This window comes from Marmota monax, unplaced genomic scaffold (genome assembly GCF_021218885.2).
Source record: "Marmota monax isolate L192 unplaced genomic scaffold, Marmota_monax_Labrador192_F-V1.1 WCK01_AAM20220418_F8-fsc01126, whole genome shotgun sequence".
Classification (NCBI taxonomy): Eukaryota; Metazoa; Chordata; class Mammalia; order Rodentia; family Sciuridae; genus Marmota; species Marmota monax.
This window is the reverse complement of record NW_026694708.1, coordinates 70335-95385: the sequence shown is the minus strand read 5'-3', so window position 1 is coordinate 95385 and position 25051 is coordinate 70335. Positions and strand designations below refer to the sequence as shown.

The 25051-nt window shown below is 42.3% G+C and overlaps 1 protein-coding gene across 1 annotated transcript; it reads right to left on the bottom strand.

Moving 5' to 3' along the window:
• Positions 1–4755: 4755 nt before the first annotated feature.
• LOC124078567 (butyrophilin subfamily 1 member A1-like) lies at positions 4756–17741 on the bottom strand. The gene is made up of 7 exons (XM_046423415.2): positions 17583–17741; positions 14418–14762; positions 11645–11926; positions 9450–9566; positions 8248–8268; positions 6071–6091; positions 4756–4801 (listed from the first exon to the last, which is right to left on the bottom strand). Exons 1-7 carry the CDS (start codon positions 17647–17649, stop codon positions 4773–4775), a joined length of 882 nt encoding a protein of 293 aa, XP_046279371.2. The 5' UTR covers positions 17650–17741; the 3' UTR covers positions 4756–4772.
• Positions 17742–25051: the final 7310 nt, after the last annotated feature.

The following is a 25051-nucleotide window of genomic DNA, read 5'->3' as shown; positions in this document are numbered from 1 at the left end:
GCAAGGCGTTTTCTATGTGCTGCAAGAAATAACAGAGCAAGGTCAATGTCATGAGGGATGCCGGCTCGTTCTGAATTCAACCCACCAGAGAAACACAACTTACCGAGTTCTTTTTTGACTCTACCTAAAAAAGAAAGAGGTAAAAAAGTATGAATTTCTGAAATTCCCAGATGTTTAATCCTAGGTCATGGCTCTCTGGGTCTTGGAGGATGTTGGTGGACATCAGGTGAGAGCTCTGGAGTGTGAGGCCCAAAGACCGAAAGCCCACCATGTGCGGGGTCTCTGGCTGCACCCCACCTCACCACCTGCTCCTGAAGCCTACGTAGCAAGGCCTTCTCTTATCAGCCTTCAGTGACAGCTGCCTTGGTTCTGTTTCTAGTCATGGATTCCTGAGTTGATTCCAAAAGTTTCCTGCCCAACTAGCATGTTTTCCTGAGTCTCTGCATTAGATTGAGAGCGATTTCCTGTACTAGGGTCACTGGGATGAGGGTGACCATGTGTCCAGGTACAGGGAAACTGACCTGCAAGGTGCCAGCTGTAACTTCATGCCAGAGGCGGGTGCCTGGGGGAACAGAGGCGGCCTCTCCAGCACTTCTGCACAGGTTTTACTTCTTGATTAATTATAAATACAGTGTAGTATTGCTAAAGCAACAAGTGCTTATTTCATCAAAAAATTAGACAGAAAGTTAAGACAATCCCATGAGGTAGCCATCACCCTGACACAACCACGTTAAAATGTGTGGGTGTAAATGTATCCAGAGATTAATGAATTGCACTCCATGAGGGATCTCTTCACCATCTCTGTGGACACAACATCTGGTTGTGCAGCAGGAGGGAGACCCAGCGGCTCCTCTCCTGGCCTCCCTGGCCCTCACTTGGTTGCCTGGGGCCTCCTGGCCTGCCTGGTCCTGGGTCTCAGAGGCTGGCATCCCCTCCCAACACCTCACCTCCTGCCAGTCTCCCTCTCTGTGGAGGATACTCCTCTGGTCTTCTGATGTCCTCTCTTGCTTGTGACAGTGTATTATATACCCAAGAGTCTGCATTTTGATTTTTCTAAAAAGTTCCATTTTCTGTATTTTAGGTTTACAATGTGATGCTATGAAATACATATAGACAATTAAAGAGTTGCTGTGGTGAAGCAAATCAGCAGACATATCGCAGTCACTTGTGAGAGCAACAGCTGAAATCAAGCCGTTTGGTGAACATTGCTAGCAGTTTGATTTTACCAGCCGGAGCTCCCTCACTGCAGGCCACATCTCTAGACGTGTGGGCTCTGCTCACCTGCTTCTTTTTCCTTTTACAAACATCCCCCCCCTCCTCTCTTCTCCCTGCTCCTCAAAACCTGTTTGGTTCTCTATCTGTGTAGTTGATGTCTCTGCTTTAGATTCCACATAGAAATGAGACCAAGCAGCACTTTCCTTCTGTCTACTCCATTCAGCCTTAAGTCCCCCGGTACTGCGGTCCACCTGGATCATGAGCATCAGATTCTCCTCTTTCAAGGCTGAATATTTCACTGTGCATATGTGCCAGCTCACGGGGAATGGTCACATCCTCTGCTAATGGACACCCAAATAGTCACCATATCCTGGCTGTTTTGAATCATGGGATAGCCTTAGGAGGTGGTGATGTCACCTCCTTAGGGTACAGACACAGGGGAGGGACAGCATAGTCACACACTAGACCCCTTCTTACCTATTGGAATCTCCATGGTGTCTTCACAATGGCCAAACCAGCAGTGGGGGGAGCACCCTGTCTCCACACTCTCCCCAAAATTGTTATGTATTTTCCATGATCATCACCCCAATGGTGGAAATGGAATTCCTGTGATTTCAGCAGATTCAGTCTCTCTTTATTCAGAATTCTTCCTTTTGTTCACCATCCAGGGGAAAAATGTGAGGACTTCATGCCCTGAGTGCTGTCTACCTCTCCTGACTCATCCATTCTACTACTTCTTTAGCAATATCTTTGCTTGATTTTTTTTATCCTTCTGTTTTTCAGTGCTGGGGATCAAAGCCAGGGCCTTGTGCATGTCAGGCAAGAGCTGTACCACGGAGCTACAACCCAGCTGTTCTGTGGTCCAACTACAGTTAAGCACTAAAGTTAAATGCTTTGCTTCTTTAGTGGTCAGGTTTCTTGTTTTGTGATAGCAGAAGATCTGGTTCTTTGCATTGTTGGCAAAATCCATTAAAATATTTTCCTTATTTAAACCAGATATTAATTCATTTCTGCTCAGATCAGTTGAGCAGACAGACTGGAAATGTAAATGGATGTAGAGTTGTTTCTGGACTGGGGGCCTGAGGCGTATGTTGCACCAGGGGAACATGGGGCTTAGGCACATGTGATGAACTTCATTTGACAGATACCTTCTCTTAGTAAAAAAGAGAAAAACCTGAACAGGACTTTGCAGCCAGAGTGAGGTGTGCTGGGAAAACATCCAGGCCAAGATCATTTAATCTTAATTTCTCCTCAAGTCCAAGATGAGAAACACTGTGTGTGAGCCCTCAGGAATGTCCTGTGCTCTTTGTAATGCAGAAGTGCCCTCGAGGGCTGGAGGACACGGGAAGCACAGCTCTGGGAAAGCTGAGCATGGCACAAGCCGGGTGGACAGCCTCCTCCCTCCATGGGGTGGTGGCCTGATGGGCAGTATCTGCCATCCGTAGGGTGGGAACTGGTGGGCAGCCTCCTTCCTCAATGGGATGGGGACCTTGTGGGCAGCCTCTTCCCTCTTATGTCCATGGGGTGGGTACCTAGGGAGAGGCCAGCTCTCTGTTTGGGCAGGGCATCGACTGAAGGGAAAATGTCTTGCCCCAGGGGCTCTAGTGAAGGGATGCTGCGCCTGGAGCTACTCTTCCCTGAAACTGTGATGTCCCCAGAACTGTGAATCGGCCACTGAGGGCAGAAGCACAGTTCATCCGGGTTCATCAGATCAGCCAATTTCCTGGGTAAATGTGAGATTGTCACGTTCATGGCTTACCTGTGGAGGTACCTTCCTAAACACAATGAGCCAGTGAGACATAAAATGCCGAATAAGACTTACCACATTCTTCTTCTAATTTAGCTGAAAATAAAATAAGAAAAGAGAATTGGCAGACAATACTGATACTGTAACTTTAATATCAAATGATGCTTTTATTAGTCTACATGATAAGTTAAGGCTTTGGTCATATGACATTTGTGGTAGCCAAATATAATATTTTATGACTATTTCAGGTTCTGGCTGGGTCGGTGTACCTAGAGCAGGAAGGTGGGAAGAGGCCACCAGGCTGATGGTGCCTTGTGGTCTCATGACAGTCTGAACGGGGCAGCTCTGCTCTTTTCACAGGAAACTCAGTAGGTTCATTTTGGTTCCCAGGGTCCAGATACTGCCCAGGACAAGAACCTCTTCTCCCAGCTCAGCACCACACCACTGAGGCTGGCCATAGCAACCACAGTGTCTGGAACTCTGTGGAGGTGTTTTGAGGCACATGTCCAACACTGAGAATGACCCTAGGTCACAGCTGACATTATTACAGCCACGTGACAGGTGGAAACTGTACCCCGGGAGGCTAAGCATCTGCACAGTCTTGGAACTTATTAGATATGGAGACATAATTTAAAGTATATTCTGATCCCATTATTCATCTAAAAAGAAAACAAGAGCCAAACTATCACTTACTTCTCTCGCTCTGAGTGAGAGTAAATGAAAGAGTGAGTGAATGAATAAGGAGTTGAAGTTAAAAAAAGAAAACTCGGCTCACACAGAAATTCTCCCTTGTACTGGAACTGTTTTCATTACTAAATACCAAACTATTAGATTTCTAAAAATAATAAAAATGAATGTATTGAGATTTTGAAGATGAAACACCAAAGCTACATTATTATTTCTTGACTCTCTAGAGCTATTTATTTAGATGAGAGCATGTCCCTAATTGGGTTCCTTCTTTTTTCTTTAAGATTGTAGCTGTTCGACATCTAACTTGTTCTCTACCAACAAGAAAAAATATGTTTAGTAATCAATATCTACTTGTGATAACACTTGCACGTGAGAACGTCAATGATTTGCTCATTTTCAAAGCCAATGTTCAAAATTCCATTCCTTGAGCACCTTTACACGTGGCCAGCAGGTGCTATTTCCAACCACTACCCTCCTTAGAGCCTGCCCTCGGTCTCTACAGTCAGATCACCTGGCTCACCTGTCCTCCTCACACCCTTCCCTGGGTCTCTGCAGCCAGATCACCTGGCTCAACAGTATTTCTCACAGCCTGTCCTGGGTCTCTGCAGTGAGATCACCTGGCCAGCAGGTCACCTAGCTCACCTGTCCTCCTCACAGCCTGCCCTGGGTCTCTGCAGTCAGATCACCTGGCTCACCTGTCCTCCTGACAGCCTGTCCTGGGCCTCTGCAGTGAGATCACCAGGCTCACCTGTCCTCCTCACAGGCTGCCCAAGGTCTCTGCAGTGAGCTCACCAGGCTCACCTGTCCTCCTCACAGCCTGCCCTGGGTCTCTGCAGCAGGATCCCTTGGCCACTTCTGGTCTGCACCTGTCACGGGCTCCGCCACACCTTGCTTCAGTTCATGTGCTATCCCCCTTTCTCCGTCTATACCTAACAACTTTCATCATCCTACACATACTTATATGTATTTTTTGAAATATGGAAGAAAGATATTGTGGTTGTCTTAAAATGCTATTTTAGGTCATTTGGTGTGTCTGCACATAAGGCTTTCTTGCTATAATAAAAGAACATCAAGTGTGGTATATTCTAATATTCCACAATTTATGAGTTAAATGTAGCTGTCACTTACCATTCTCGTCTTCTGTTTTCTCTGTACAAAGCAACAAACACACAAAACAATGCTATGTTAGAAAGGGTCCTAGGTTCCTATTCTCAGATAATCTACCCCAGCCAGTGGCATGAAGTGCAGGTAAATAGGAGATCAGTGAACATAAAGGAATGATCATGAACCCTGAAGTTCTGTTAAGTTCAGATGTTGTAAGACAGGTTAGCCCTGGACCAAGAAATTTAAAAGAGCTCAAGTCTCCTTGATATTCTCCTTGGTGTTCTGAAAAATAAAGAGCAAATAAAAGCAAACACAGCACACGCTGCAGAGAAGGCCACTCTTCCTTCTGCTGAGGGCTGTGCACCAGGCACCCTAAGCAGGGTGATTACTGGGACTCACAGGAAGAGGAGAGGGGTCCCACCTTCCACAGGTGCAGAGCTGCATGCAGTGGAAGTCCAGTGTCCACACAGCTCAGGGCCTGGAGGACACTCAGACCCCTCCCTTAGCTAGAAAGTGCCACCATCATGGGGGAGCAGAGTGCACTTGGAAATGACCACAAAAGGGCATCTCCTGGGAAAGAGGACAAGTAGCAAGTGCAAAGTCCTGGAGGGCACTGGCTCACTAGACAAACACCCCCTGGAAGAACAAGGTTGAGAGACATCAAAACCCAAGCAAAACAAAGGCGAGTGCAAAGAAAAAAAAGTCCCTGAATACAGAGAAACTGTCAATGTTATGCATGTCTTAGTACAAGTGTCTTAGTACAATACATGTTCTTAGTACAAGTCAACATGTTCTGCCAAGAAACGAGAGACCCTTGGAGAAGTCAAATGCTGTCTGTGTATGTGGGTTGACAGCTTGTCACATAATACAACACCAGTTATGATTAATAGCAATGAAGAGTTAGAAGAAAAGAGTGAAAATTAATCAAATTCTGGAGTTAGTTTATAAACAGAAGAAATGGTAGAACAAAAACTCATAAGTATACACAATTATCATTTATTCATGAAAATAAACCAATAAAACAAAAAACATTAAAATTAATAAGAACTTTGAAAATAAAAACATATTTTCAAACCTGATAAAAGTTAGAACAAATGTGTCTCACTGTAACTAATTTAAAATGGAAAAAGTTTGTACAGTGTATAAATGATTATACTACCAAATATGAATTTTAGCTGATAAGTAATTATATAAAGACTAGTTTAGAATATTGATAGTTTATTCTATGGAAATCAATCATGAATATAGTTTTTAGTAGATCAAATATATTTTTCTATGACATTTTTCGCCAAAATGAAAGCAAACACCACTCACCTCTTTGTTTTTTCAACAACTCTATAAAACAAAAACAAAAACAAAAAATGATAAATAATATGCAAAAATAAATGCACAACTTTCAAAATCAGTCAGGAGAAATTACCCAGGAAGGTTTTCTGCCTAATATCTTCCAAGGTGTCTCAGTAAAGAACTAGCCAGTCGTCTTAGATGGGGATGAGGGCCCGCCCGGGAGATAGGTGCTGGGATTGATCCCAGTGTCCCTAAAGCCCACGTGTAGAGCCTTTGTTGCCAGCCTGGCGCAATGTGGCGTGTGGTGGTGGGTCCTTAAGAGGTGGGCCCAGTGAGGTCCTCAGGCCCCCCGGGGTGTGCCCCAATGGGGAATATGGGACAGGCCCCTCCCCTCCTCCGTCACATGGCCACCAGGTGGGCAGTCTTGCCATGAGGTGCTGCTTTGCCACAGGCCAACACAAAGGCAGCTGCCCAAGTGTGGACTGACCCCTCCCAGTCTGTGGGCCTGAAGCATCCTTTTCTGCTGGTAAGGTGACTACTTCGGGAGTCTGAGGAACACGTCAGGAGGCAGGGATCTGTTGTGGGCTGAGCCTGGTGGTTACCAGTGACTCCAGAGCAGCTGGACTAGCCCACGGCAGCAGTACCACTCCACCTGGTCTAAGTCTAAGTAAGTCCCATTTGGTTATTGTGCAGAGCTCAGCGTGGAGCAGAGTTCAGCCTGGCTCTCTGCAGGGTGTGCGCAGTGGAGACATGGACAGGGCCAGGGCTCGCAGGCTGAGGCAGGGGTCTAAGGAGACCAGCCTTCCCCGACTGCTGCAAGAAGAAACCCTAGGCTTTGCAGAGTCGTCCCTGAATGCTTTTCATGGATCAGCCTGATGACAACACAAACACCAGCCCCACAAGGTTGAGGGTCCAGCTGGGCCAGAAAGAAACCTGCAAAGGCCAGGAAGAGGGAGGCGCTGCCCGAGCATCTGCACCTGCTCTCCTCCCTGTTGCTGGGAAGGCGGCCACAGGCCCAGGAGCAGAGCAACACACTACAGGCCAGCTTTAGTGGAGCTCTGGGTGGCGGCCAAGGCTCAGCTCCAAATCTTATTTTTAGTTTTCATTTTTTGGTACTGAGGATTGAACTCAGGGATGCTTCATCATTGAGCCATTTCTCCAGCATTCTTTATTTTTTATTTCGAGACAGGGACTCACTAAATTGCTTAGTGTCTCTCTAAGTTGCTGAGGCTGGCCTCAAAACTGCAAAACTGCCTCAGCCTCCCCAGTCACTGGGATTACAGGCATGTGCCACCACACCTGGCTGTGTTCTGAATTTTAAATGATGCACCATGTTCCTTTCCTGTATTTTTATGAGTTTACTGCAGCATTTGGCACTTTGATTACACATACTTCTCTGTGTAATCAAAATTTGGTATATTGTGGAGATAATGATCCAACAACATTCAGGAAGAGTGGCATCTACTAGTTAAACAAGAGAAACTCTGTGCATGTATGAAAAAGTAACAACAATCCCCATTATTGTGTATCACTGTGATGCACCAATAAAAAAGAAAAAAAAAGAGACTCAGAATCTTTTCCTTTCCTCTCTCCTTCAAAATTGCCTGATCTTTTATATTATTATCAATCTTTGCATGAGGGAAAACACATGAATGACTTCTCATATTGTTGCTGGAGTTCACTTTCAAACCCCAAAGTAGACATTAAAAGATTAAATGTCCAAAACTTCTGTGGTTCATTTCCCCACAGCAGTGTAGACTGTGATCAAAATGAACTGAAAATTACCTACTTGACATGTGAGAGCCAAGAGCTTTAAGGCAGGGTCACTGGCAGAGAAATAGGAGGCCAATTCTTCCAAACTGTGAGTCCACACTGTGATTCAGAGGTCAGAGGCAGGGACCCCCCCCCCCAAGCCCCTCCAACAGCGTGAGCAGCGCTGCATCCTGAGGGAGCCCAATGTGGCTTGTTGGATGTGTGGGGGTGGTTGTGAGTCACCTATACTGCAGTAGCCTGGGGACACCTTGAAGGCATAGGACCCTCTTCCACCATCTCCCACTGAATATTAATCCTCAGATGCATGATCAAGACCCAAGCAGCCTCTCCAGGCACTCAGCCTCCTGAGGGTCCCTGCAGGGTGCCCTGCACTGTGGCCCTGTCCCTACATGGAGCACAAGGCTCTCTGCCTAGCAGCTGGACCCACTCACCGTGCTGCTCCTTGAGCAAACCTGCAACAGACACAAACAGACCCATCAGTGAGACTTGTTTGCACTGAATCTTCTGAGTGGGTGGCGTGTGATTATATTAGATTGGCTAATTTATATTATATTAATTGGACAAATATTCTAAATGATTAGTCCATTTTTTCTGTTGTTCTATGCACTTCCAGTCTTGGCTTTGTATATTCCCATTTTTGCTGTTTCCTAACAGCCAGAAACCCAAATATGCCTTGACACAAGGAAAGTTCCCATATAAACAACAAACAAACAGACAAAAAGCCCTGTTTTCACAAAGTTTCCTGTGACCCATGGGCAGAGGAGGCTGCCTGGTAATTCTGGGGCGTCTGGGATGCTGACAACCCCCGCCCAGTCAGCAGCAAGCAACTTCTCAGGAGGGCACCTCTTCCCTCCCTGGCTTTGCTCCCTTGGATTAGCCCCCTGGCCCTTCCTAAGTCCTGCTGGCAGGGGAGTCACCCTCAACAGGCAGGACTCGCAAACACTAATCCAGCCAACTGAGAAAAGGACTGGACAGAATCACAGACCAACCCTCCAGGAGCCGCTGGGAATGTCTGGCTTCAGCTGTGCTCCAAGTAACTCCCAAGAAACACTCAGAAGTTAGAGGCAGCAGAACAGGTGACCCTAGTGAGTGGCTCTGCTTGGAGAGAAGCTACCCTGGAGAGGGGTGGTGCCTCAGGCAGGCCAGGCCCTGGGTGACAGTGGTCACTGGTAGTCTTGGTGCTCATTGTCAATAGCAGTCTTCCATGAGTCCCCAGGACACACAGAAAGCAGCAGTAGGGCCCTCCCATTGCCATTTCAGGAGGGTATATGACTGTGATAAGCCAGGGTTTCCATCCCAGGACATGCACAGAGCATTTCATCATCCCTGGGCACACTAATGAATACCTCAATAAATAAACTGGTCTCCAAATCTACCAATTTAAGGGTAGACCACAAAAGTTCTAAGCATATATGCTGTTTTTATGAAAGAGCTGATCTTGACCCCCAAACTTCATGTTCTGGTAACTATGCGAGGCGATAAGGTGATGATGGACTAACTCTTCCTTTTTACGGCGTTTCCTGCCAGTTCTCAGTGATGCAGGGGACCCACAGTCCACTCCTGACTTGTGGTGACTAGTGCCCTCTGCTTCCCAGGAACCTGAGCCACCCCTCCCCACGCACTTCCCTGTTACTTTTGGCTCTTCTGGCCCGCATCAGCAGAGCACAGGTGACCACCAGGCTGACTTCCAGGAGGACCAGGAACACACACAGCCCCATCGTCCAGGACCAGTCCTTGGGAAACAAGGCACCTGAAACACAAAATCATCAGACTGGAGTCCAGCTGGACAGCAGGGGACCTGGCTGTGGGGTGACTCTCCAGGAGCCTTCTCCAGACAGGAGGAGCTCAGAGACTCTGAGCACCCCTGCCCTCTGCTCCACTCCAGGGAATCAGGAATCCTGAAGGTGTTCCTCCTTCACAGCATGGGGCAGAGACCAGAGGTCATGTCAGGGATTATGAAGATGTTGAGACATGTCCAACATGTTATGATAAATCAACACAGGGTATCATCTAGATTTAATAGTGCTTACGATTATATTTGTGACATGTAATTATTTTATAATAAAATGTTACTAATAGAACACAGTTTTCTCCTTCCATGTGGATCTCCTTTCTCCTTCCTCGCAAGCCCTGATGTGGCCAAGTCTTCTTTACCTGGTTGTTTTCACACATGTATGCACATGAGTGAGCCCAACAACATGTTGCTGAGGGGTAGGGGGAGCTCCTCTGAGGGCAAATGAGGAAGTTTGATCCTTTCAGAGGGTAAATCCAATAGGTCGCATGGACCAAGTCCCAGAGACAAAACCCTTACATGCCCAGGAATCCTTCTGAGAGGAATGACCACTGGTCCTTTAAATAAGCAGCCCTGGCTGGGCCATCCACACCTGTCTGTGCAATAACCTTCCCTGAAAAGTGGTCCCGAAGACCTCCTCACTCAGGAATTGCACTCATGTCAATAAGATGCTTTCGATCTAATCAATCAATGACTTTTAGTTATTATCAATGATTTTAAGTTCCATATAGAAGCATTTTTACTATTATCTGAAGACACTTTTTTAATTTTCATCTTCCATTTCTTTTGAAGAGAGCTCTAGTATGATGACCTGAGCGTTGGTGAGTTTGCCTCTCTCACTTCCCGCTCACAGTGAGCTGCCTCAGCTGCTTTCTTCCTATGAAACTCTAACTGGGAGACTTGGTTAATTTTTCCTTCTTTAATTTTGCTTTACTGAAATTGCAATTAAAAAAAAACACCAGAAAATACAACTCTACTGCTCTGATATATGCTTTTGTCACATTCTCCTTTTGAACCTGGAATTTTCTTCCATTATGTCAAACAAATGTGGGTGCTTGAACTGAAGCACCCGAGAAAGGGCATTTTAGTTGATGGGATTCTTAGGAGCCTTCATCAGTGAACAGGCAGTGCCACACCTGAGCTGAGCCCTTGGAAAGTGATGGGGACAGGAGAATTAAGACACAAGTCCCCCTGGGTGCCACACTACCTCAGCCAGTGGGATGCAGTCCACCATGGTGTAAGAGTCAACAGGGGGACTGCAATGCACAGGGGCTGGAGTGGATTCCTGGAGGACAGGTCCCTGCGCTGGGACTTGAAGGACCAGTGGGGAAGCTTGGTGAAGGCTCCCAGAGGACAGGAGTGTGGGGTACCCTGTGGTCGGGGCGGGACAGAGAAAGGAAGGAAGTGCAGAGTTGAAACGGAGGTCATGAGAAGGCAGGCGAGAGGAAGAGCCTGTGGACCTGAGTCACTGTCATGCCCTGACTGGGCAGAGGGACAGAGAGCCGCAGGAGAGTAGTCAGGACCAACTCTTGTGGAATGCCCACTCTGGCTCTGTGCTGCCCAGGTGAGTTCCATCAGTCACTCCTCAGCCTTTTCATGGTGCGCACACCATCAGGAGCCCTATTTCTCCTTTGGGAACTGGCAGGGAAGGTCAGTACCCGTCCAAGATCCCAGAGATGGTGGGTGGCACTGCCAGGGTTCACATTAATTAGTCGGTGGCAGAACAAAACGTTAAAGTGTTCTGAATGATTTTCTCCTGGGCAATAGTTAAAGAACATCTTGAGGAGAATCTGGGAGATTCTCTCCCATGTTGCATGGGCTTTGAAGGCTTTTGCATATCCGTAAATTCATTTTCATAAGTAAAATCATTTCTTTGCCAATAAATGGGAGCTGAGGATGAGATATGTTTTCACTAAGACTCCTCACATGGAAGTCACAGAGGAATGGACCAGAACCTGGCCCAGGTGACTGCCCAGGTCTTTGCTCGTCACACCTGATCAGCTGCAAGGACAGCGCGGACTGTGGAGGGAACTCACCTGCCAGAGACACATGTGCTTCCTTCTGCTCGCCGAGGAGTGGGTTCCTTACAACACAGGACAAGTTTCCTGTTGACCTCTCGTCCACTGTGATGGATGCCTGCACCTGAAACGTGCCAGGCTCTTCCATTCTCACTGTCTCATAGTCTTGTGTGAAGTGCAGTCCCTGCCTGCCCTTCCACTGCACCTGGGGCTCTGGGTACCACCCCGTGGATGTGCAGGTCAGCCTGATGCCCCAGGCTGTGTCAGGTTCCACGTGAACACGAGGAGCCATGCCCGTGCCTGGAGAGGGAAGGAGGCAGAGAGAGCACACTGTTCCAGAAATGTCCAGCTGTTTCACATGGACCAGCGAAACTGCGATTGCTCGTTAACCTCTGTGAACCTCAACTCTGTGTTTTGTTTGTGTGTTTTGTTTTTGTGACAATGGGGTAAAGTCACACAAAGGGTTTGGAGGAGGAACAGATTAAGACCGCAATTTGGCCTTTACTAGAGTACTTCAGTTCCTACCAGGTCCCTTCCTGCTGTGTTTCTTTCCGTTGTACCCCTTTGAGAACTACATGTAGTTAGTAAAACCCATTAGTCCATTTGCAGCCAGTGGACACACATGAGCTGGTGGCTTCAGATGTCAGTTGCAAGTTGTCCACATAATTTCTATCACCCTTCTCCTATACAACTACCTCAGATGGAACTTCGTATGGCCTTGGGCCAATATGGCAGACACTAGCCACTGTGGCAAAGGAACCTTGAAAGATGTCTATGCACCCCCCTGATTAGTAGCTTCCCCCTCTGAACTGCATCAATGGATATACCTGCTCAGAGGGGGGCTGCCTGTCTCAGTGCCCTTGCTGTTGGGAGTGTCCTAGAGGCTGGCCAGAGTGCTGTCCCTGGACATCATCTGTGTGTCTTGGTCATCACGTTGCCATAGGAACTGGCTCATCCTTCCCTCACTCTCTCTCTCTTCAAGGACAGGGGTGCAAGAGCAGCAGTGACTCATCTCCCAATGTGAAGATGAAGGCTGCACTGGGGGAAGGCTGAGGATCAGGAGTAAACGGAGGTGGACACACACAGTGGGACCCACTCCTCCTGCCTTTGTCCCTCCTCCCAAGATTTGGGATGACAAGCAGCTGTCACTTGTGCATAGTGTTTTGCAGCTTAGTGTGTACTAACACTAACTTATCCAAACCATCACAGTGTCTAACAAAAACTAAAGTAAATTTACTGGTATTAAACAATCACTTTTGTGGGCTGAATCATGTTCCTCAGAGGATATGTTCAAGTCCTAAACCCAGTGCCTGTGAAGGTTGCTGTGAGTGGAAATAGTGTCGTTTTAGATGTAATTCCTAAAAATGAGTCTACATAGGTCGTATTGGAAAGGTGGGACATTCGCACAGAGCCAAGATGGCATGGCGAGATGGAAGCAGATCTTAGAATGGCGTGGTCACAGTGCAGGAAGTGTCTGGAAGTTGGAAGGCACAGGCCTCTCTGTTGGATTACAGGAGGATGACACCTTGAGTTTGGATGTCTTCACCCTGGAAATGTTTTCAGGATATATGTGCATAAAGTTGTCAAGTTAGGAGAAAATTTAGCAGAAAAATCTGTTTTCAACTGGTCAGTAATCCTTTCTCCTAGTCTTCTTTAATTTGGGAAGAATCAATAAGTACCCACCTTTCACTGTGCAAGCGTGAGTTCAGGGGTGCTCATGGCCTGTCCAAAACTGTCACTGAATATAGGGCAAGGACATGGCCTGTCAAGGCACACTGCAGGAAGTGATCTCCTCCTCTTGGGCTCCCTGTGACAGACTGGGTAGTCCTCTCTGAAGGCCAATTGTGAGGATAGCAATGGAGAAACTTATTGCCTGAGATTGTCACAAGGTCCCATGACAAGAGCAGGGGCAAAGCTGTTCAAACTCAGTGTGAGCCTGAAGCCTGGACCCCTCCACACCTGCTCACCCTGGCAGAACTGGCAGTGCTGTGGGCGCAGTGTCTGGGCAGAGCTGGGATCTGACACGAGCTCAGTGCAGGGATCCAAGCAGACAAGAGTGTCACAGGAAGATGGAAACAACCATGTTGGACTGGGGAAGAGCAATTCCTGATGGTCGGTGCATCTGATCTTTCCTGTCTCCTTCCATCTCCTTCTGGATTTTAGAAACTAGAGTGATATCTTAGACTAAGATGTGCTTCTGGGACTCCTCGGAAATATCATGGCTGGGATGGAGCTCAGTGACAGAAAATGTGCCCATGTGCCCAGCATGATTGAGAGCCTGGGTTCAATCCCTAGAAGAAAGGAAAGAAAAAAGAGAGAGAGAAGAAAGGAAAGGAGAGAGAGAGAGAGAGAGAGAGAGAGAGAGAGAGAGAGAGAGAGAGAAAAGAAGAAGAAGAGAGAAGAGGAGGAGGAGAGGAGGAAGAGGAGAAAGAGGAGGAGAAGGAGGAGGAGGAGGAGGAGGAGGAGGAGGAGGAAGAGGAGAGGAAGGAAGGAAGGAAGGCGAATGAAAGAATGAGATATACTAGATTCTCTCCTTTCTCCTCTTCTTAATTATGTTGACAAAGAAAAGGGTTGCGACTATATTTCTCTTACAGCCTGAGACCATTGGAATAGACTGGTGAGATGTTTTCTTCCTCTTTAACACTCTTGAAATTCCGTCATAGGATTTGCCTAGACTAAACCTCCACTGTCCACTAAACCCAGTATTTATCCTAGCAAACTATAGGCAGAACAAAAAAACAGAGTTAACATTATACAGAATATAAAGAGTTTTCATTCCAGAGAAGTTCACCTGTGACCAACACTTTGAAATGTGCTTCATTGTGGTAGGTGGAGCTTAAAAAGAAACATCTGTAGTCGCCTTCATCTGCAGGATGGATGTTGCGGATCCTCAGGGCCACTTGACCCCTGGTGATGTTCTCCCTCAGGATCTCTGCCCTCCCTTGGTTCTCTGGGTGCTGCTGGTCCTTGTCCTGGGAATTCCTATAGTTATGTACCAGGCCTGATTTGTTTGTATGGCGCCATGTCACCTCCATGTTCTGAGCATCCATGGAAGGGCTGAGGTGACAGGAAAACATGGCCTCTTCTCCCACCATGACAATGATGGGTGAGCTTGGTCCAATCACAAGGAACTGCCCTGAAAGTGATCAAGAAAAATAATAGAGCCTTTGCATAGAGTGTGGCACATAGCCTGAAGCTAATTTTATAGAACATTTTTAGTGCACCTGTATTTTGATGATAATCCATCCAATGAGGTCAGGCAGGGAATTTCACACTTGGATAATCACATGAGCTGAAGAATTTTACACCTGTAGCATCTGTTGTGGTGCTTGTTAAAATTTGAATCCCCAATGGCACCCAAAAGCTCATGTATTAAAGACTTGGTCCCAAGATGGTGGTGCTATAGGGAGGTAACAGAAACTATAGGAGCTGGCACCTAGTTGAAGGGAGTGGTTCTATCCTGTCTTCAGCCTCTTGCTCTCACTCTGCTTTCTTGCTGCCATTAATTGAGTAGCAATTAATGCCCTCTCTGCTGTGGGTCTCTGCCTCACCACCAGCCCATTCAATGGAACTGGCTGACCATGAACTGAAACCTCTGAAACCATGAGTCAAAAAAAAAATCTTCCTTCTCATAAGTTGATTTTCTCATGCATCTTATAACAGCAAATAAATTAAAAAATGAACTAACTCAGAAAAACAGTAAATAAATTAAAAAATGAACTCAGAAAATAGGTAGTGAGAAGGGAGTTATTGCTGTGACTATACCTGAACACATAGTCCAAAATCCTTTGAAATTGGTTGTTGGAAGAAGTTTGGAAAAGGTTGAAAGTTTCTATAGAAGTCCTATAATGTTGAAAGTGGAACTTAATGAAGGACTCTTCTGATAGGAGCTTGGAAGATTGAAATGCCAATAGGCATATGGACAATAAAGACTTCATTCATTAGGCTTTTTTATGTACATATCTATGTTTATTTTTTAATTGACTTTATTTTTTAAATACATGACTGCAGAATGCATTTAAATTCTTATTACACACATAGAGAACAATTTTTTCATATCTCTGTATATAAAGTATGTTCACACCAATTCATGTCTAGGAATGAGCACGCTGTGGGGAATTGGATTAGCAGTCACATCTGTTACATTCCAGAAAATAACCTGTCTAAATTTTACCCATGCTCAGAGACTATGTGTGAGGTTGAGTTTAAATATGATGGATTCATTGATCCAGGAGAGAGAATTTACAGCTCACAGCACTAAGGCAATGACAGGGTATTGTTGGCAGTTTTTAGCCAGGTTCAATTCTGGGAGCCAAAGGCAGAGCAGAAAGATTTGAAAAACTTTCAATTGGGGCAGAAAGGGAACATGTTTAAGTTTGTGGCCAAGGAGGATGTGATTGCTGAAGAGATCAGTGTCTATAAAAAAAATACAAGTGCTTCTCATAGGGACACTTGGAAAGATGTCTCCAGGGTATCAAGAATTGTACAGACAACACACAACACAAACTCAATGATGTCAAAGAACAAACTCACTTGAAAGACTGCTTTGAGAAAAGAGGCAGGAATACCCTGTTCCAAAAGGACCATCTAGGAAACCGCTTTCCCCAGGATTCATGTCAGCATGCTCAACTAACTAGGAATTCAGAAGTCACTGCAGCCATAGTCCCAGTGGGTCCAACTAATGCTTGAGCTGGCAGCAGTTCTTGGCATCGTTTATGGGTTGCTGGTTCTGGAGGAATGGAGAATGCAAAATCTATGGGATCATGGGGGTTTCCACTGAGATTTAAAAGGGAGACCAATAAGCCAGGCTGGGTGGGACAGTCTCAGCTTCCCTGAAGGGTTAATGTGTTAACTGGTGAGAATAAGGAGGGACACCAAAGTTGTTATGTTGACCACAGGAAGTTGGAGATGCCAGGAATTTGGGATGTTAGTCAATAAAAGCACCAGGCAATAAAAAGAATCAGCCCAATACAGTGATCATGTGGGATACAACTGGCAAGGTCACACAGCTTGCCAAGCCCTTTGGACTCCACACACTGCCCCCAGGTGCCCTGGATGCCAAACATGGAACTAAAGGATTTAGGGTTTGCCATCTGGATTTTGATCTTGCTTTGGTCTGATCCCTTCTTTCTCTTGCCCATGTGAAAACCACATAGCTAACAAACCATGCCTAAAAATCTCCTACAAACGAAAATGAAAGAAAGATGATAAACATAGTGAAAGCATGTGAAATATAAAAATCCCTAGACAGTTAGGTACACAGAAGAGAACTAGAACAAAGATCCAACCTCAACAAAATAAACCCCATTGAAACAGTAAAGTTACCAATATAGTAAAATCTCAAATCCCAGAGATGAATGAGAAGGAAAAACAAAGAATATTTGCAAAAGAAGAAGAAGAAGAAGAAGAAGAAGAAGAAGAAGAAGAAGAAGAAGATTTTAAAAGTGCAGGCATAACACATTATTTTTAAAAACTAACCCTGAATTTAAGTAGACTAAATGCTCCAACTAAAAGATAATGACTGAATGAATGGCTATAAAAACAAGACCAACATTTGCTGGCTATAAGAAACTCACTTTAAAAATGAATATGCACAGAAAGTGAAAGACTGGAAAAAAATCTAAAATATCAATTTTTTATTATTTATACGTTATAATCATCTTTTTATAAATTATATTATTTTATCGTTCTGGAAATTGGAGGTCAAGTATTTTCTAGAAATTGATGGCTGTCAACCAGATATTTTGCATGTTGTGTGAACATAAGTCAAAGATAAAATAGAAAAGAAAAAGTGCCTCCCAAAATAGAATTAAAGACAGAAACTTGAGAATAGCCCTAAGATCTTTAGTTGTCGAAAACAAGAAATAACTGAGGCCTGGAATTGTAGTATGGAATAAGATGTCCTCTCAACAAGTCTCCAGTGTAAAGGAAAGCAGTCTTCCTCCTTCTCACTCACCTGCACCTGGCCAGGGAAGAAGGAGGGAGAGCAAGCATGTCCAGCTGCCCACACAGAAGAACTGCATCCTAGCTGGAAGGTCCCAGTGCCTGTGGGACTGTCACAGAGCACAGTCCTGAGATGCAGTACCTACATCCCTCTCCATAAACAATTGCTAAACAGAAAACCAACTTACAACATCACTGAATACTGGAAATGAAAGTAAAGTGTCATGCAAGTGGACTTTGATCAAGTTGAGTCATTCTTTTACATGTTAAAGGACCGAATAAGGAAAGAGAAGAGATACACAGAAGTCATTATGATATGGTAAAACCCCTCCCAGCACCAAGGAAATGGACTCTAATATCTTTTTCCAGACTTTGATTTTTGTTTTCTGTTTTTGATTGGTTTGCTTGTGGAGACATTTTTTATTGGTGCATTATACTAATACACAATGTTGGGATTCACTGTGACATGTTTGTACATACACATATTATGATTTGCTTCATTTCTTTCCCCAGTACCACCCTTTACCCTCCCTTCTTCCCTCTCCCTAATTGCCTTCCTCTAGTCTACTGGTATCCCTTCTATTTCTATGAGATCCCTTTTGTTTTGTTTTGTTTTACATTTTCCTCTCTAGCTTCCACAGGAGAGAGAACACACACTTTGACTCTCTGAGGCTGAATTATTTCACTGAATATGCTATTCTCCAATCCTATTTAATACCTTTGCACTAAAAAAAGATTTCCTTTTCAGACAAAATATGGTTCACAGACTTCTACATTGCTGCCCTAATCCTAATGTGTACTCAAAGTTAAATAATCTGATTTTTGTCCTTTGACGGGTTCCTTTAGAAATTCTTTATAGCTGTATTATTAAGAGAAATTGCAAAGATAACGTTACATTTATGAGTGATGCATATGTTTGCTTGTGTTTTATTTAAGGATTATAAGAATACCTTTGGTCTTCAGGAGATAATAAAAGATGGGCAATCTGAGATAGTTTTTCTCAAAAACCACTCATGATGGTTTGACCTTATTCTTCTTGTTCTCTAACTATGTAAATACAGAATATGAACAGATATGTGCACAGAAATTTTGTGATGTCACATAGAGTTAAGAGTGTACCTCTAGTTAAAAGCAAACTAAAATGGATCCAAATATTTAAAAAAAAAACACATGGCTTCATAAGGTTTACATAATTATAAGCTATGATTTTATTCTTAATGAATATTTTCTCAGTTATTTAAATAATCTATAGTCCTTAATTCATAGAATATTTAACATATATGTCTATTTATTAAATTAATATATATGTATTTGCTTCTTATAATTTTCTTTCAACAGAAAACACATAATTTATATTCCTTATACATGCATTTATCAAATGCTCTGCTTTTTATAGTTACAGATATTTGAGAAATGTATTTCACTATAAAAATTTTTTCTTTCAAGAGATAATATAACTATCAAGTAATCTCTAATTCTCAAATTATTGTACAAACTTTGATAAGATAATAAACAAATATAATTTTGTCTACAGAAATATCCATATTTCAATATATTTTCATTGAGATTTTTTTTTCATATCAAGGTACAATAATTTGTTTAGATTCTAAGACTTATAGAAATTCTTCCAAATTATAACCAAAAGAAAGAATTCTAAATGAAGAAGAAGATACTTCCACAGAGAGGAAACATAAATTGGAGGTCCTACAAAGAGGAAAGAAATCCTCTTTGGGAAATATAAGGTTGTTATATTCTAGATTTTTCTACATAAGGAAATCCTTACATCATTATCTATTATCTAGACAGATAATAGAGAAATTTAAAATAATTGAGAAACTGATTTATGTATAACTGGACTGACTGTAAATATAAACTCATCAATTCTAGTATATTTTAGGCTATTTCCCTGACCTTATTATGTTGATGTGAGCTAAGATTTTATCCATATTTTGACATAATAAAGACTTATTAAAATGTTAAGTTTATTTCCTTTAACTAAGGTTTTTATTTACCTAGTGATTCTTAATGTTTAAGAATTAATTTTAGTGAATAAATTCACATCCTTAATTAAACAATCAATGTTTTAAAGTGCTGACTAAATTCTAACTTTGACTTTTCTCCTTGGAGACTAAATTTGATTCTTGCATATTGTATTTGTTGGATGTTTATGGGATTTTGAAGAACATTTAATTAGGATGGGTGTTCTCCAAATTAATGTTGCACATTAGTTTTGAACAATAAAAGTTGCAAACTTTGATGGAAATTCATTGGTATTATATAAGTTCTCTGACTGGACCTATTATCCATAAATAATATGGTAAGACTCATATACTACTCCCTACAATGGGAAGTAACCTTAATCATATTTTTAAAAAGACAATTAAGAGACACCTATTTAAAGGATAATATTCTGAGATATGGAGATATTTTGAGACCTTCTCTCAAAAAGAGATTGAGGGATCTTTTTGAATTGTTAGAATGAATCAACTAGTCTATATACTGGGAGATTACAATAATCAAATGGTATCTCATTTTCTTATCTAGCCTCAACTCTATCATCAAAGAAGGCCTTAAAAATTGCCTACTAGAAAGAAAGATCGAAGGGAACTTTTCAAACTTAATATAGACCAAAACAAATTCAGGGAGATTTTCAAGAAATCCAAATTCATGTATTATTTCAAAATTTGTGCCAAATGTCTAATCTTACCTAGAGAAATATTATGCTATTACTTAGCTAAATTTTGAAATAGAAGGCAATTTTAAAACTAGATTTAAGGGAGATTTATCTTAACCATGTCCCAGTAACACAGAATAGGGACAAATCTGATAGTCTAACTGAAGTACAGACAACCCTCCAAAACAGATATCCAACATATAAACAAAATGCCTAAAAAAGAATTTTAGTAAGCCTTTAGAAAAATTCTACTATTTTCATAGAGATACTTAAAGGGACAATACAGAACCTAAACTTATAAGGGGCCACCTATTTTCAAAAGATGAGTCTATTGTCCAGTTAGCCATCAATATTACAAAGGATTTACATAATTCTAGCCAAGTTTAGGTGTTGCACCATAGTTAAATGGAGCCCAAGTGAAGAAGAAAAATAAAGGCAAACATACAGACAAAAAGAGATTAAAGTTGTAATCTTACCACAAGAAAAATAAGATTCTTAGTTAAAAATTTTACTCTTCTTCTAATTAAAAACAGCTTTTGAGAGCCTCTAAACATTAAAATGGAGTCTTAAGTCAAGCCCTGTCAACAGTTAGTCACTGTGGAAAATAGCCCTAAAAATAGTTACTCCTAAAATATTAGACAGCCATAAATAAATCAGCTCCATAGCCAATGACTAATTTTAGTAATAAATTTAACATAATAGAGCTTTTTTTCAATTTTAGTGCTCTGAGATGATACCCTACATACATTAATATTTTTGAAATTAGTAAAGTCATGGATTATGCATGGTTACTGGAGCTAATTTTGCTACATTAAGTGGAGTTATTAAAGATGTTCATGCATATGTTTCTTTATACACAATTGTTTAGACAATAATTCCTCAAGATGTCATTGCTAGTTCAGTTTCATACAAATTCTAAATTAGGTCATTGTCTTAAATCACACTATTGACTTATTTTTAACTATTAATATTTGAGATACTAACCCTCCATACTTAAATCTACACTAAGTTTGATAATGATAATGACAGCTTTTTTTTAGATTCATAGATAAAAGACTATTCATTTCTTTTCTCTATTTCATTTTTTAGTAATGGTAAAAACAAAATATCTTCTCTAGGCTTATTTAGCATTTGACTTTCTATTTTGGATAGATGTTTACATAATTTCTCATGCCCCTAGTAAAGACCACCACCACTCCTAATTTAAAAACTCTGTCTCTACCTTTATTCCAAATTAAGATAATTGATTAAGTTAATCTAGAGCTAATTTCAAAATATAAATTTTTGTATACAACTTATTGTATTCTTCATTTTTGATAATTCTGTTAAAGTCAAAATCAAGTCATACATTTAGTAAATGCTAAATTTCTATTTACCATACCCCCTAAATTGACTTTTGTCAAGTCTCACGACCAGCTGAACATAATAAATCTTTATCATTTAAATACTTGTACTATTGTCAATAATTTATACTAATGATATTATGATATATGTCAGCATTTCATTCAATGCTAATATATTAAAACAGGGAGAAACAGGACCCCACAGGGTCACAATAAATCTTACAAAATATTTTTAAAAATTTTTCTTAATTGTAGTATTGAGTCTTACTGCTGCTGAACATGATTCAGTATATTAAATGAAATTTCAAAAATAGAGTTTAACCTGGTTATTATGGAAAGGTTAAAACCCTGACACAGAAAAGTAAATCTCCCAACTGTGGAGTTTACATCCATGCAGCTTCATGAGCTTGTCAGGTAAGTAAAAATTAGGATCAAACTTCTATAGGCCCATTTCTCAGGTCCACCTTTAATATGCTTTGTGCTGTGGACTGGAAAGTCCACCTATATAATCAGATTAATTGTCCTGACTGTAATGGTCAGTTACACCTATATGTTGATCCTGTGTAAACAGGCTGTCTGGGAGTATCTTTTGAGAAAAAGACAGCATATGAGAAAACTAAGCCAGCCAATCATGCTGGTCCTTAGAAATTAAGACTATATATCTGGACAATTGTCAAAATAGAATGACTATTGAAATAGAAACTTCCTATATAGGCCAGGCATTTACAGACTGGTCTCCTAGAATTGACAAGGATAATTGCAGAAGCCTTAACCCTCAGTGAGATGGCATCCAACAGAATGTCTGGTGCTTCTGCCTCCAGAATTTTTACATTACTGACCTAAAAGACTCCTTAATGTGATAATTGAGAGAAAGGATGGTTAAAAAATCCTGTAGCCTATAAAAGGTACAACTTGCCTCATTCCATCCCTAGTTACAGTAGTGGAAAGGACATTGATCCTTCATCAACTTTCCTTCATCCTATTGCCAGCTAGCATGCAGAAGTTAATGTTCAGGCTTTGAAACAGGTGCATGCCAATTAACCAGACCTAGGCAAGCTCTTGATTTCATGATCCTTGAAGTGAATACTTAAAACATTATTCATTGTTCCTACAATACAGCATTTGTGGCTATGTTTTAAAACAATATGTGATTTTTAAAAAATAATTTTACTTAAATTACCTCCAAGATCCCTCATAGTCAGATAAGTCCTGATGGAAGAATTGAAACTAAGTTAAAATCCTCTACAAACCATTGTAATGAATAATGTGAATGAGCCCTCTGCTCTATGGTTTGTGGAAAGGCTTGAATGTCATGCCAAATAAAAATGTCTATGTTACTATGGTCAAACACAATGCTTCCCAATAAAATTGGGAAATGATTAAGAATCTTCTGATGAGTATTTGACAGAATAATAATAATAACCTAGATCTTCCAAAGTTATGTTATTGAAATGATATGTTTTCTACTAATTATTTTTGTGTTTCAATAGTAGATCATGACAACCTTGGACCAAGAATCCAGTGACTAAAATATATAATTCTATAGTTGCCTTTTTTTAAAAAAATATATTAAGAAAGGGAGAATAAGTTTGGAGCTGCCCTGGATGCAGATGCCTTTAAGTCCTGATGCACCGGGTTCTGACCAATTACTGTCTTCAGTCCTGCATGGCAGTGCCAGGTCGCAGTAACTTGGGCATTGCTCCTGCTAAGAAAACAAGGCAAGGCTCCAGGTGTAGGCGACACCTTGCTAGGGTTGAGTTACACTTACCTATTTGTAATCCTACTCTTTGCCTCATTTGAATGGCTTCTCCCCAATGAAAGGGTTCAGCATATGCTCTTTACTCTCTTTCTTGCCTGCCTTGCTCCCCTGTGGGAGCTGCAGGTGAGGAGCGGTCAGTGAACCCAAAGAAAAGGTACTTTCTGAGTCTGTGTCTTTATTTATTCCTCAAATTCACTTGGAGTGACCCAGATTGGTTTAGTTGTGAGACGCAACACCTATCTATTTTCTTGAAATTGACATAACTTAATTCTTCTTTATAGTTGAATAAGACTCTTTGTATATATGCACCACACATTCATCTGTTGACGGACATCTACGCTAGTGCCATAGTTCGGCTATTGTGAATTCCACAGCTGTAAACATGGATATGCATGTATTGCTATAGCATGTTGAATTTAAGTTTTTGGGATAAATACTGACTAGTAGTATAGCTGGGTCAGATGATGCTTCCATGCCTAGTGATTAGAAGAACTTCCACATGGATTTCCAGAGTGACTGTACTAAAGTACAATATCACCAACAGTGTATATGAGTTTATTTACCCCCATATCCTTGTCAGCATTTATGATTATGTGTGTTCATGATGCTTGCCCTTTTAACTGGAGTAGGATGGACTCTCAGTGAAGTTTTAATATGCATTTTTATGATTCCTGAAGATGTTGAACATTTTTTTATGCTTGGCCATTTAGTTTTATTTTTGTTTTAATTTTGTTTTTAGAGCTCCATGTATTTGCTTTTTCAATATATTTTAATAATAATAAATAATAAAATAATAATAAAAAATGGCCATCACATTTTTATTTGTGCAGTGCGAGGCCATCACCTCCAATGTCAGTGTGGTCAGGAGCTGTGTGCAGAAGTGCAAGGACAGCACAGATGTCCAGTCCTCAGCATCCCTGTGAGGGGTCTTCCCTGGCACTGCTCCAGGAGATGAACCCCCACCTTGCCTCTAACCTTGAGGAGCATGCATGAGTTTGACCTCCCGTGGTTACAGGTATTTCTGGCTCAGGCCACCTGCACCTTGTGGCTCAGTGGTCGAGTGCCCCTGAGTTCAATCCCTGGTACACTTCCCCTGCAAAAAAAAAAAAAAAAGCCATTTATAGCCTGGCTAGAGAAAAAATAAAGAACTTTCCAGGAGAATAAAATGAAGGAAAGGTCAGTGAGCAATCACTTGCTGAAGCGATTTGTGCAGATGAAAGGGAATGCTGTGCTAACAAGAAGACAATAAGGAAACATCATGGAAGGCAGCGCAGAGGTTGGCAGGGCTGGCCCTCTCCATAGGAGCAGAGGCCTGAAAGGGAGTGTGTCTCAGAGAAGGCACCTGGTGCTCTCCACGGGCTGGCTGCCCAGGCCCTTTTCAGAATTGTGCTTCCTACTTTCTGGTAAAGCACTCCATGGCTACTTCTAGGGCACAAGTACACCCAGGTCCTGGTCATACTGACAGTAGAACTCAAGTGGCATCTACATGATGCTGGTTGTGTAGGCACCAACGATAGAGTCATGGCAGCTTTAAGTAAGATTCTGAAGGGCAACCTGGGATGCCAGGCTAACGTTGGCTGCAGGAGGAAGTGTCCTTGAGATCACCCAGTGCGGTGATGCCTGTTATATCAATGGGGATGGGGCCATCACCAGGACTGAGCTTGAGTAAGGCCACTAGCAGCATGCACTCGCAGACCTGGGAAGTC